The sequence below is a fragment of the Cebus imitator genome, unplaced genomic scaffold (genome assembly GCF_001604975.1).
Source record: "Cebus imitator isolate Cc_AM_T3 unplaced genomic scaffold, Cebus_imitator-1.0 Scaffold17, whole genome shotgun sequence".
Classification (NCBI taxonomy): Eukaryota; Metazoa; Chordata; class Mammalia; order Primates; family Cebidae; genus Cebus; species Cebus imitator.
In genome coordinates this window covers 3,529,241-3,544,284 of record NW_016107332.1, presented here as the reverse complement: position 1 = coordinate 3,544,284, position 15,044 = coordinate 3,529,241, and the positions used below count along the sequence as shown (strand labels likewise).

The 15,044-nt window shown below is 37.1% G+C and overlaps 1 protein-coding gene across 5 annotated transcripts in view; it reads right to left on the bottom strand.

Annotated features, from left to right (window-relative positions):
* Positions 1-15,044, bottom strand: part of GAR1 (GAR1 ribonucleoprotein) — a 31,556-nt gene that overhangs the window by 5,969 nt on the left and 10,543 nt on the right. For 3 of the 5 annotated variants that reach the window (XM_017509640.2, XM_037731877.1, XM_017509631.2), the window contains exons 7-10: positions 7,436-7,626; positions 5,550-5,649; positions 4,860-5,013; positions 3,427-3,595 (exon numbers count right to left, since the gene is read on the bottom strand). In XM_017509640.2, coding sequence (XP_017365129.1) covers positions 3,427-3,595; positions 4,860-5,013; positions 5,550-5,649; positions 7,436-7,626 — 614 coding nt within the window. Of the gene's footprint in view, positions 1-3,426; positions 3,596-4,859; positions 5,014-5,549; positions 5,650-7,435; positions 7,627-12,613; positions 13,588-15,044 lie in introns of those variants that run through there. The other 2 variants (XM_017509656.2, XM_017509649.2) reach the window with 2 other exon arrangements.

Genomic DNA, 15,044 nt, shown 5'->3' with positions numbered 1-15,044 from the left:
AAAAAAAAAAGCTCATCACTGATCATTAGAGAAATGCAAATCAAAACCACAATGAGATACCATCTCATACAAGTCAGAATGGCTATTAATAAAAAGTCAAAAAATAACAGATGCTGGTGAGGCTGTGGAAAATACTATTACACTCTTGGTGGGAGTATAACTTAGTTCAACCATTGTGGAAGATTGTGTGACAATTCCTCAAAGACCTAGAGACAGAAATACCATTTAACCCAGCCATTATTTTACTGAGTATATACCCAAAGGAATATAAATTATTCTATTATAAAGACACATGCACATGTATGTTTATTGCAGCATTATTCACAATAGCAATCATGGACATGACATGGAATCAATCTAAATTCTCATGATGGACTGGATAAAGAAAATGTGGTACATATACATCATGGAATACCATGCAGCTATAAAAAGGAATGAGATCATGTCTTTTGCAGAGACATCAATGGAACTGGAGGCCATTATCCTTAGCAAACTAATGCAGGAACAGAAAACCAAATACCATATGTTCTCACTTATAAGTGGGAGCTAAATGATGAGAACACATAGATACATGGGGGCAAGCAACACACACTGGGGCCTGTCGGAGGGCAGAGGGAGGGAAGAGGGAGAGGATCAGGAAGAATAGCTAATGGATACTGGGCTTAATACCTGGGATGATCTATGCAGCAAACCATCACGGCACACGTTTACCTGTGTAACAAACCTATATATCGTGCACATGTACCCCTGAACTTAAAATAAAAGTTGGAATTTTTTTTTAAAAAGAAAAAGAAAGAAAACTTTTACATTGACAGGCAAAGAAAACAAAAACAGTGCAGTAACTGAGGAGAAACAAAAATATGTGGTAAACAGAAGGAAATATAAATATATACATAATGTCACAGAAATGACAGAAGATATACATCCATAAAACAAGGAGAGAGTAGAGTATAAAATAGTTGTTTTAGCAATAAAAATGGTTTTTAACTCTAGAAGAGAACCTAGGCAATACCATTCAGGACATAGGTACAGGCAAAGATTTCATGATGCAGATGCCAAAAGCAACTGCAACAGAAGCAAAAATTGACAAATAGGATCTAATTAAACTAAAAAGATTCTGTACAGCAAAAGAAACTATAAATAGAGAAAACAGATAACCTACAGAATAGGAGAAAATTTTTGCAATCTGTGTATCTGACAAAGGTCTAATATCCAGCATTTATAAGGAACTTAAATTTATAAGAAAAAACAAGCAACCCCATTAAAAAGTTGGCAAGGGANAAAAATGGATTTTATCCTATCTGTAAAAGTTGAGAGTAGAATGTTAAAAATATAACAGAAAGGTTGTATTATATTATCAGACTGGGATCGGGAGAGGTGAATCAGGTAAATTATCTAAGTGCAGGGTCAGATCGTGCTTTTATTTAAAATTTGTATTTTGTTCAACATAATTTTTATACTAATATTGTTTTGTTTTTTTGGATTTTTGTTTGAGACAGAGTTTTGCTCTTGTTGCCCAGGCTGAAGTGCAATGGCGCAATCTCGACTCACTGCAAACTCCACCTCCCAGGCTCATGCAATTCTCCTGGCTCAGCCTCACAAGTAGCTGGGATTACAGGCATGCACCACCATGCTCGGCTAATTTTGTATTTTTAGTAGAGATGGGGCTTCTCCATGTTAGTCAGGGTGGTCTCAAACTCCCAGCCTCAGATGATCTGCCTGCCTCGGCCTCCCAAAATGCTGGGATTATAGGAGTGAGCCACCACACCCGGCCCAATATTGTTTTTTTAAGTACTAGATTAAACTGCTTTTTTTAATTAATGAATTTATTGGTGCCTGCTTGAATTTTGCACCCACGGGTTGGCCTTCACTTTCCTCACTCTTATCCTAGATCTAGATATGGGTGAGGAAATCTCTCAGAAAGTAGAAACAAAAGCAAACAACCACCACAAAAGAAACAAACAAAAATAGACAATATGGGAGATAAAATTTAAGAAAATTAGTAGATAAGTCTAGAAGATGAAATATCCAAATAAAAGAATTCCAGGGAAAGAGAAAAGAAAAAACACAGGGACAGGAATCATCAGAGAAATCATACTAGAAATATCCTAGAAGAGGAAGACAAGAGTCTCTACACTGAAAGTACTCACCAAGTACCCAGCACTGGATAAATACTCATACCAAGGCACATCAGTATACATTTTCAGAAAACTAGAGACATAGAGAAGATCCTATAAGCTTCCAGAGAGAACCCACAGATCACCACAGAGCATCAGCCACCAGAATGCCATCAGCCTTTGTAGCAGCAGTGCTGGAAGCTAGGAGACTGTAGAGCAATGCCTTCAAAACTCTTCAAATATTACTTTTGCACCTAGAATTCTAGACCAGGCAAACAATCATATATGATAGTAAAATTAAGACATTTTCAGTTATGCAACGTCTTAAAAAATTTACCTCTCCTGTAACCTCAGGAATTAATTTTGGAGAATGTGTTCCACCAAATCAGAGAAAATAAACTAAGAAAAAAAAAAAAGGAAGACAACCATTCCAGAAAACAGGGCATTTGATCCTGCAAGGAGGCAAAAGCATCCCGAGTGTGAGCTGGTGATGAAGGGAGACCTGAGGATGTTGGTGTTCTGAGCAGCAGCCCTCAGGAGAAACCAATTCAAACCAGAGCAAAAGGCCCCAGAGAACCAGGAGGATGGCTTCAAGAACAGGATAAAGTGCATCACTTCTGTGGTGTGTTTAAACATATTGAGAGCAGGGAAAGAGCCTCTTTAGCCAGATATTGTTAACATTATACTGACAGGGAAGGAGAGAGAAAAGTGTGGAGGAAGAGTTGGGCAAGCAAGTGGGTGGTGTAAGGGAATAAAACCTCATCATCCATAGTAGGAAATCAAGAGATGGTGGCCAACAAAAATATCCAAAAGAGCAAACAGCATATCATTCAGAAATAAGGAGGCAAGTGGATGGGGCAGTGGCTCATGACTGTAATCCCAACACTTTGGGAGACCAAGATGGGCGGATCACCTGAGGTTACGAGTTAGAGACCGGCCTGGCCAACATGGTGAAACCCCGTCTCTACTAAAAATACAAAACAATTAGCCCGGCGTGGCAGCAGATGCCTGCAATCCCAGCTACTCAGGAGGCTGAAGCAGGAGGATCACTTGAAACCAGGAGGCAGAGGTTGCAGTGAGCCTAGATCATGCCATTGCACTCCAGCCTGGGCAATAAAAGCAAAACTCCATTTCAAAAAAAAAAAATGAAAATAAAAACAAAAAAAGAAATAAGGAGGCAAACACAGAAGAAAGAGCGGAGGAGTGAGAATTGGAGATGAGGGAGAGAAGACTGTGGTGGTACCAGGGACTCTCACCTATGAATGGGTAAAAGCTCCATGACAATTTTTCAAGGATTTTGACCTCTTACCTTTGTTACATCTATCTGATCTGACCAGTTTCTGTTGAGGGACTCAGTGCAGTCACTGGTAGTGTGATGTTTGATGGACAGTGTGACATGGTAATAGCAGTAAAACATCACTGTCAAGGGCACAATAAAATTTATTGCAATAACTGCCATGGTGTAAGACACAAAAGATCTGAAAATAAGAAAAGGGAATCATGATTGCTCATTTAATGTATTAAATTGGGAAAGAGGAAAGAGGAGACAATTATTAAAAATAACACCAGTAGTCATTATATTGTTAAATAGTTTAAGAAGTATATTTGACTTTTAGTTCATTTAGGCCAGGAATTGGGAAACTGTGGACTATAGGCCTATTCCAGCCCATCACTCATCTTTGTAAATAAAGTTTTATTGAAGCACAGCCATGTGCCCTCATTTACATATTGGCTATGGCTGCTTTTACAGGATGATGACAGAGTTGAAGAGCTGTGATAGAGACCGTCTGGCCTATAGAGCCTAAATCATTTACTTCAAATCGTTTTCAAGACAGAATCTCGCTTTGTCACCCAGGCTGGAGTACAGTGGTACAATCACGTCTCACCGTAGCCTTAAACTCCCCAGCTCAAACCAATCTCCACTTCAGCCTACTGAGTAGCTAAGACCAATGGCTTGCACCACTACACCCAGCTAATTTTTTTTTCCTCTTTTTTTTGTAAAGACAGGGTCTCAATATGTTGCCCAGGTTGGTCTCAAATTCCTGGGCTAAAGTTATCTTCCCGCCCCAGCCTCACAAGGTGCTGGGATTACAGGCATGAACCACCGTGCCCAGCTTTTACTTTTTGAGTCTACAGAAGATATTTGAGATTTAGATCTGGTTTGAGATTTAGAAATTTTCTGGTTTGAGATTTTAGAAGTTTTTATGTTATCCTTCATTTCTTTTAATGAACTAAATTATCCTCTTGTTCCTGGAAAATATACAGAAGCCTCACTAACTAGCAGGCAAATCTTTGCAGTGCTTCTACTTTTGCTGTGCAGTTCTCAGAATGTGCTTGAACACCAAACCATCCTGAAAAGACGGCAAGGAGACAGCCTGGGCTCTTGCCAGAGCTGTATACTCTGTCTAGCTTCATTAACCCTTTCCCTGCTCATGATCCTACCTTTGAGATGTGCAGATATTGGAAGGGTGATTGGTACCCTGCGTTGCTGCCTTAAGAGAGAACACTGGGCAGGAAGGAAGGAATGGGGTGAGGGAGACAAAGAGCTGGATGACCTTTACTTGCAAACAAGCATTAGTCACTTTTCTCAATTCTGACTTTTGCTAGAATCACATCATTACTACCAAGTAAGCACTTTTCTCTCTCTGTATGAGGAACACATGATCTGATATTAAATTTGAAAGGGTGAGAAAATGTCTACGTTAGAAGCATTTGATTATAACATGTAAACTTGTCTCTTACCTATCATTTTTCCTCCAGTTTATGGTACAGGTAGCACCAGTAGGATCTGGGGCATAACTAGCCCACCCAATAATAGGCATCAAAGCCCAAAACAGGCCATTAATCCAGGCTCCCAGAATCATGACGATGTAAGTATTGGTGGTCATTCTCCTCCCTATTATCAAGCACAGAAAATATTAGCATCATTTGCCATTGATGGGACTCACTTTTTTAAACTTGCTTGATTCATAAGTGTTAGCAAGTAAATTCTTTACAGAGCACTTTAGTTGGTCTTAGGAGCCAAAACATGGATGCAACTCCAAATAAAATAATAAATATATTCTCCCTTTTTACCAAGCCTATATACGTAAGTTCACATTCTGGAAAAAAATGACATTTAAGCTGAAACCTAAATGAGAAAAAAACCAACCAGAGGATAAGCAGGAAGAGGAGCTTTCCAGACCTAGGAAAACAGTAAATATGAAGGCCTCATTCTGGGCTTGGTCCATGCCCCAAAGTGCGGGTGGCCTTACGAAATTTGGATTTTATTCTAAGTACAATAGGAAACCATTGAAACATTTGAACAATTATTGCCAAAGAAATAAGACTGACCCTAACTACAAACCATTAGGTTTATATATTAGCATACACATATTGAGTGGTCATTAGTCAAGAAATGATTCATTAAGAAAGCCGAGAAAAGTGCTGTACCTATGTCAGGAAGGCAGATGGTCAGATATCGGTCCACAGCCACGACCGTGAGTAATCCAATGCTTGCCATTCCAAAAAAAATATTCAATCCAGCATAAACCTGAAAACCAAAATTGAAAAGACTCTACCATTCTAAACACCCTCCCAAGAAACATTTAGATTTTTGTACCACTGTTAGAATATATCTCAAATATACCAAATGTTTTTTACTTTATTACTTTAAAATATATCTTCATTATCAAATTGTAACTTGTTTAATAAAAGACTTTAGGGTAAGTAGTTTGTAACTGAAAGGAACCTTTTGAATATTTTAAGACTTACAGTGAAATTTCTATACAACACTCTATAAACAGAATGCAGAACAACCACAAACCAGCAAAAGAGTAGTACTCTGAAGATGGACAATTCAACCAGAGGAAAAGACAAACTCAATAGAAAAATGACCAGATGATGAATGGGTTATTCACACAAGCCCATTGGCTTTTGAATATTTATAACATTAGACATACAACCACAATAAATATTCAAAAAAATACTGATTATCTGATGGCATTTCACCCCCATGAAAATGAAAATTTAAAAGTCTGACAATCCCAAGTGTTAAGGAGAAGGTGGAGTAATAGGCATTCTCATAATCTGAATAACTATTTTGGACAGCAATTTGGCTACTTCTGATAAAGTTGAAGATGAACATTCTCTACAACTTTACCATTCCACTTCTAGGCAATGTGTCTAGAGAAACTCACATATTGCAGAAGAAAACATAATAAGAACATTTATTGAAGTCTTGTCTGTGATACAAAAAAAAATGGGAACAAATGTCCAATAAGAGTAAAATGAAAAAGTACATTGGGCTATGTTCATAAAATGGAATATTATATAGCAGTTAAAATGAATGACTTACAGCCATATCCATCAACATAAACCTCAAAAACATAATATCTAACAATGAAAGGAAATTGCATAATGCAAACAATATGATATCATTTACACAAAACCTAAAGTATTCAGACAGTATCTGGTTTATGTGCACATATATAAGATAGAAAAACATTCATGGGAGGAATAAGATTGCTTTTTAGCAGCTTAACTTTCTCCTCTTCCTTCTTGAGGCCTGGGACTCTTCTTTTTCTATAGTTGCCTTTATCAAGCTTCAATTATCATACTATCCTGACAGCACTTTGGTATCAGTATCTGTATAGCTTTAGATCTTTAAAAAGAAAAACAATCTGAAGCACAGATTGCAAAACATTAAGATTTCACAAAACTGGTTGGAACTTATGTGGATATTGTGTATTCACTACTACATTATTCTCTATAGTTTTTAGCTTATGATAGTAAACTGTTAAAGGAATTAGGCCAAAAGTAATATTTGCCTAATATCTTAAAGCAAATTACTATTAATACGTTTTCTTTTTAGTAAAAAATAACAAATACATTTAGTAACAATTCTCATGGAGGTCTTCCTATAGGAAAAAATTCAACAACATGGTAGCTTAACTATCTTCCATAATATTATGATTAAATCACTAAATGCTTTATTGTTTCAGATGAAAGCAGGGTATTTCTTTCTTAATTTGTAATATGCAATTTTTCAGCTGAATATGCAAATCATTACTCTTCTCACTCAGTTGAATGCTAGTTGTTTTCCTTGTTTCTTCCTTTGGGTTAGGAGAATTTGGAAAATGTAACAATGATTAGTAATTTTATTTCTCTTATTAAAGAATATATTCCTAGTCATTTCTGAAGTTGTTTTCCATAAAAGCACTATATCTATTATCCTACAATATATTATTCGATTTAAACTCTTGGGATTCATTTTAGACATTTAAATTTACATTTCTTTAATCTATTTATTTTGCTTTCATTCTAATGATCTCCAATACCTGACAGCCTGCATATCCAAATTTCCAACTTCCATACAGATCTGAGGCAGCAGACATGGGATAGCCAATGCTACTGACCCCTACATCAGTAACAGCCAGGTTAATAATAATTGCATTTGTGGGTGTCCGAAGTTCCTTGTACTTAATGAAGATGCCCAGAACTATTATGTTGCTGAGAATACTTATCATACCTGAGAACACACACAAAAAATATGATGCATTTTGTTTAATTTGAATGTTTCGAAGTAGACTCAAAATTAAATATATAAGCCCCTTTAAAAACATAACAGATCTATTTTAGTTCATTTATTTGAAGAGCTCCTGCTGTTCTTAAAACTGTGTGTAACGTCTTCACATCCCTTCTGTGAAATAAGAAAATTAAAACACAAAGAATCTGCCAATTGCACAAGCCAGCACTGAAGGCTGGTTTTAATATCACTATTGAGTGTTCTGTCCTTGACCTTCCTTCATTGGCTTTCATACCATTCCTGCTGATTTTTAGGACAAATGCGTGACTGACCATACCCTCTTTTTGGCAGCTTAACTTCCTCCTCTTCCTTCCTGGGTCCTGGGGCTGTTGTTTTTCTATAGTTGCCTTTATCAAGCTTCAATTATTATACTATCCTGACAGCATTTTTGTCACTATTTCCAGCCATGACACAAGCTCCAGCTCCACATCTTCTCTTTTCCTTCAACTCATTGTCATTAAACATTTACTAAGCATTTACCATATGTAAAATTGTATGACTATTCCAGTATTTCTTGAAACTCAACATGTCCAAATTCTTCATCCAACACACACACACACACACACACACACACACACACACACACACACCCCTACCCCGACAGAAGAATGCATACTACAAGACTCGACTATCCAGAGAGGAAGTTGAACCAGCTTTTTGGTTCATAGAGAAGCCTCACAGCTGATACCAGCCTAATCAAGTTCTTGACTGTTTGCTTGCAGGTTCAGAACCTCATTGTTGTCAGTGCCCCAGATTGGTTGCACTGAGGCAGGCGGATAACTACACTTATCAACCAGAATGCCACTGCATTAATTTACACTGAGAAGTATTGTTGAGTGTACTGGATGTGCATGTTCAACATCCCCTACATGCTGTAAAGGGCAAAAGCCAAATATGGGCCATACTAGGTCCTAACGGGGTGTGGGGGCTGGGATGTGAATAGATTTCAGCCAAGAAGCTAGAATCATTACTGGATTACTAGAGACTAAAGGAGGGTTGTGCAACAAGCAGGAATAGAGTTGAATTCCTCGTCAAGGAAAGAATTACTTGGTGATCAATCCTCAACTATTGTCAGAGAGGGACAGTTTCCAAGCACCAACATACAACAACACCAGCTCAGTAAAAACTTTTATCATATCTTGGCACTTCATTCAGAACTTCCGTCTTAGCCTGTTATGCCAACCTTCCAGATTCCTGTTCTTTTCCCCTCCTTGCTTCTGGCAGAATCAGCTTGCTGTAACATAGAACTAACCATGGTTCTTCTCCTCTTGAAAACTTGTAATATTCCCCACTGGCTGTGGGATAAAAATCCAAATGTCCCAACCTGATATTCCAGGCTCTTTGCCTCAATCTGTTGTCACTCTCTAGAAGCAAATTTCTACACTCATCAAACGAACACTCTATTCTAGTTATGTCCCAGATACACCATGCTTGACTCATATTTCTCCCACTTGGAGCATCCTGCTCCTTCCTTCTGCCTATCCAAATGCCATCCATCCTTCAAACTTCAGTTCAAGCTCCTAACCCTTCTCCTACCCACACTATCCTCTCCGTCCTAAATCTCCGAATGACGTGCTTATAATATAGTCTTACGTGACTCTATATAATTTAACTGTTACTTTTCCTAGTCTTTTCATGCAGATTTCAGGCTCCTCATTATTTCTGTGGTTTTTGATTATGTGACATACAGCAGATTTATTTAACAAGTGGCTACAACTAAAACCCATATTGCTTAGTTTCTATCATTCCTTCGAGATAATTAGCACACAATGATAGCAAATTTGATGATTCTTTGGCCTTATTTTTAGCATCTACGATTGTCGCATGTATACAAAAATACTCTGAAGAATTTAATGAAGAATCTTTCTGGCTAGCTACAGATTCAATGATTTTTTAAAGTTAGATAAAGACAGTGCAGTAAATTGCTGCCTACCAAATACACAACCAGAATAAAGTAACTATAATTCTCGGAGTCTAAGAAATAATGGGGGGTATGAAGTAAACAGTTCAGTGCTTTTTTCTATTCTCTCTGCAGCTGTGCCAAACACTCTGCCTTGTTTCCCCAGATGCAGGTCTTCTAATGGGTATACAATAGATCACCTAGTTGTTAGGTTTTAGTTAAGCCCCATCTCACAGTCAGTCTAAACGCTAAGTAGCACTTGATGTTGACTTCTCCTTCACCCTTGAAACATTTTTTCTCTTGTCTTCTGTGATTTCCATCCAATCTCTTGGACAGACCCTTCTTGATCTACTTCCTGGCCTTTCTTTCCCCATCTGACTCATTAAATATGCGCATTGTCCAACCTTCTGTCTTGGACCCCTTTCTTTTCACATACTCTGAGTGATTTCTTCCAAGGCTATATCCTGATACTTTCCAGCCTCCGGACACTGAAACCCATGTGTCCAACTTTTTATTGGACACCTCTCAAACTGAACTGAGAGACTTTTTCACCTGCCTCAAACCTCTTCTTCCCCATGTATGTTTCTATCTTAATGAAGACCATCACCATCTATTCAGTAGCTCAAAAAAGAAACCTGAGTCATCTTTGATGCTTCCTCTCCTACCACAGTCTCATCATCCAATCATCAATTCCACCTTCTAGCTCTTGAATATATCTACTTCGTTCTGTCCCCACTGTCATTATTCCCTCCTCAGAATCACTGCAATGGCCTCCTATGTGGTTTCTTAGCTACCACTATAGCACATTTCTAAAATGCAAATCAGATCATGTCACTCTGGTTTCAAATCCTTTAGTGACTCCCTGTCACCTTTAAACCTTACATGGCTCATCACTGTCTGATACTCAGCCATCATTTTCAACATATCTCTCACCCTTCATTTTACAATTCATCCGTAATGATTTATCTCAGATCCTCGAATTCACCATGTCCTCTTACCTCCCAGCCTTAATTGGGGAAAGGGAGAGTGCTCAAGGACACTAAATTAACAAAATGTCTGTCGCACTGGAAGTTGGTAAGTTTATAGGAGCCAAAAACTAAATAAAAGATTAAATTAAAAATCTAAATAGGCTCTTGGTGAAAGTAACAAATGAAATAAATGCTTTCACTACACCCTTTCCTCATACTATTGGTTTTGATTTGCAAGTTTACATGGATTTTGTTAAAGGAGGAAAGTTAGGGGATCTAAAAAAAAAATGGATGCTTGATACAGGGTCAGAACAAAAGCATAAAGAGGTCAGATCTGCTTTCTTCAGTTGCTCCACAAGAAACACAAGCAAACCACACATACTTATTGTATACTTTGATAAAGCTGACTCTTGGAGTTATATGTGAGGGCTCTAGAAACAAAATGCCTGGGTTCAAATCCTGGTGTAGCTACTCAGATGTGTGCATTGGACAAGATTCTTAAGCTCTTCATCGGTATAAACTAGAGAAATAAAACTGAAAAGTAACTTACTGAATTAGTGTAAGGATGAATTATCCTGTATGTGTAAGGTTTTGGAACAGTGCTTGGCATATAGCAAGTATTCAAATGATAACATTAGTAGCAGTAGTAAGATTACTATTATTACTACTGTTACAGAGATAAGAACTAAATAGAATATTTTCTGCATGCTAATTTTGTAACCAGGTCAAAAAAGGATAGTTCTGGTTGTTTCTGGTTTTGGTTTTTTTTTTTTTTTTTTTTTTGGTCATCTACAAAAAACTAAACCAAACACTTGCATACAGAGTATTTCCATGTAATTGTCAAGAGATTTTCTCGCTCTCTTTTTTGCAATAACAAAGAAACTAGAACTTGTTTAGTACTTATCATACAGAGGTATTCAAATGAATGAGATAAGATGTCACTAAAATCACAAAACTTAACTGAGGAACTCACAATTTCTAGCACTGGAAGTAATATGTTGAATTATAAGGAAGAAACTAAACAATTATAAACTGGGTATAGGATGCTGTGTTATACTTTTCACTCTACTTTTGAATATGATTGAAATTTTCATAAAAGTCCACCCAAAAAATAATGAACCCAGTATAATACAGTGACTCCTAAAACTCGTTACGGAGTATAAAGTCGAAAATTAAGTGATTGCTCAATATAAAAGTTACACAATTCAATGATACAATCAAAAGATAAAGAGTTTCTACTGTCATTTCCCCCATCCCTTTTTTTCTGCAAATAATCCTTTACATCAACGAGTGTGTAGGGAGGAAAGGGAAAAAGAAACAAATATTTGCCCAACACCTACTATTGGCATTTATATATCATTTAATTTTACGCCTTATAACAATCATGACAGGTAACTTATTCTTATCCTTGTTTTACAGGTAAGAAAATGGAAGAAAAGGAGAAAGAACTTGCTCACAGTTGCAAATATACTAAAACATGAAATCCAAAATTCAAGAGTTTTCCAATAAGTATTCTAGAGCAAGCTGAATTTTCAAACTCTGTCCTTAATGACAATATACTCTGCTCTGTCTTCTTAGGACTTTTTCTTTCCAGAATCTTTAAGTCCTTAGTTAAATTCTACCACCAAGAACAAAAATATGAGGATTATGTATAAGAATAGTAAATGATATAAAAATACATTTTTGCCATGGTACATGCTCTTCTCCAATAAAAACTTTGACAATGCAATAACCAAATATATAGATTTTTATAAAAGAACTACTTATTACATAGAAAACTTTTCTCAGCCCCACTTCACTGCTCTTACATTACCAAACATTAAAATACCCTGCGACAATGGCCATCACTAATGCTTTCACTTATCTTTCACCCACATTCTCTTATTTGATTTACAGCCCAGAAATAGAATATCATCATCCTCATTTACCACGAGCAAGCCAAGTCGGATAAATGACTTCTCAAGGTTGGCCAATAATATGGAACTTGAAACAATGCGTGCCTTATGCTGAAAACTTCTGCTTTTCTTCGCCCTAAAGAAAGATAACTGTTAAACATCCATACCTGCCATAACCAAGTAAGTTGCAACAATATTGTGTTCAGTCTGTGAAAAGACCGAGCCATCTTCACTTTTAGAGTCTGAACTGTTGCCTAAATTATTTCTTAGCATTTTGGAGGGAAGATACTGAGACACCCTTCATAATAAGCCTTTGATAATTATGAACTGTTGTATGAGCTACTGAGGAAAGATCTTTCAGGACCAATCATTTCCACTTAGAGACCTCAAAGAAGGGCCTTTTCATAGAGGCCCTCCCTTAACAAATTTAATTGGGCTAAAGAGGAAAGGATTTTAATTCCCAGAATAAGGGAAAAGCTTATTAGCAAAACAAAAAGAAATACCAAGCACTACACATTTTAACCTATTTGGGCATTAGTCTTCAGTCTAAGGAGATTATCAAGCACACACATCACAATTAAACAATAAACCCAGGAAATCAGTGCAGGGGCAGACTTAAATGATTTCTGCTGGAAATCAGTTCTGTTATTAAAAGCCAGTCTTAGTCCTCTGAAACTATTCAGATTAAGGTCCCTGTTTTCTGTTGACCCTTCAAATTTTTCCATTGCAGCTCATTTTGTTTTTTTCTCCTTAATTAAAATGTTAGTGATAAATAAGTAATCTCCTTCCTACTTTCGAATCTCCCTCTCCCAAAGGTACCAGCATTGTTTGGTGCATATTCTTTCTTATGCTTTTCTCTGCTTATACAAATATATATTCATACAAGTGTTTAAGGTTTCCTCCACTTTTTTCTTATAAACAAAAATGAGGAAAAGAAGTATATATGTATATATATAATGCATATATAATGCAACTTGTTTTCCCCTAAGGCTGTATTATAAATTCCAGGTCAATAATCTCAGAATCTAATAAAGTCTAATTTATTAGTAGCTATATATTTCATAGCATGGATATAACATGATCAACTCCACCATCCACCTCAGTTAATTTATCCCATAGCTGGCTGGGCACGGTGGCTCACGCCTATAATCCCAGCACTTTGGAAGGCAGAGGAGGGTGGATCATGAGGTCAGGAGTTCAAGACCAGCCTGGCCAACATGGTGAAACCCTGTCTCTACTACAAATACAAAAATTAGCCGGGCATGGTGGCGCACACCTGTAATCTAAGCTCCTCAGGAGGCTGAGGCAGGAGAATCGCTTGAACCCGGAAGGCAGAGGTTGGAGTGAGCTGAGATTGTGCCACTGCACTCCAGCCTGGCCAACAAGAGTGAGACTCCATCTCAAAAAAAAAAAAATTATCCTAGTTTGATATGCACGTAATTAAAATTATCTGATGATAGTAATCATTTTATACATTGCCAAAGTATCTGAATTCAATCACTGATATTGTAAAGCAGAGTAAAAATATTCTGAGTTATCACATTATAACCTGAAAACTAACCCAAACATGTTTTGTTAGAATAATAAGGTATCCCTATTACCTTTTTTCCCATATTCTTTATTCCATTCACATTATTAAAATCTGATTCTTCTCAGCAAGTTTCTTAAAATCAGTAAACATTAGAGAAATGCTTAGATGCACCAAAGTTAAGTGTAAGCATTAAACAGAACCACTAGAGGGCTATATTCACCCACTTAGTTTAATCTTTTGTAAATCCCAGAATGGCACAGCAGAAAGAAACCTAAGATAATCCTTTTGCCTCAGTTCTCTTGCCTGTGTATAAACTCAAGGTAAACAGGTAGACTTATCTGTCCCAAATCTTATAGCTACCCATACTCACATTTTATAAATGTAATGTTGTTATCGTACCTATACCAGAAAAGCAAATCTCATCAGTATTGTTTTCAAATGACCCTAGAGCAATAAACATAATACCTAAGCGGAAAGCACTTCCTTTTAAAAAAATCTATTTTTTCTTTCTTGCTTCTCTCTTTCATTCAATATGCAAAATAAAACTTAAAATTTTCAAATTCGCTTTGCGTCATACTACATTCCTCTTCTGTGATAAGTTATACCTAGTTGTAGCATCCATTAAAGATTTTCCAGAAATATTTCTAAGAACTGAAAAAAAGGTAATTTCAAAGACAGCTTTCTGCTGCAGGCGCAAGTTTTGATATAAGTGAAGTAGGTGCATTCAAAGTTCTTTTTTATGCTTCATGAGTGATACAGAAAAGCTGTATTGGGATAAGGCTTAGAATACATGTGAATTTGATTAAAAATAAAATGCCTCAAAAAAACCCAGAAACTAGGCCAGGCACGGTGGCTCATGCCTGTAATCCCAATACTTTGGGAGGCCCAGGCTGGCGATCACCTGAGGTCAGGAGTTCGAAACCAGCCTGACCAATATGGAGAAACCCCATCTCTACTAAAAATACAAAAATCAGCTGCGCGTGTTAGCACACGCCTGTAATCCCAGCTACTTGGGAGGCTAAGGCAGGAGAATCACTTGAACCCGGGAGGCAGAGGTTGCAGTGAGC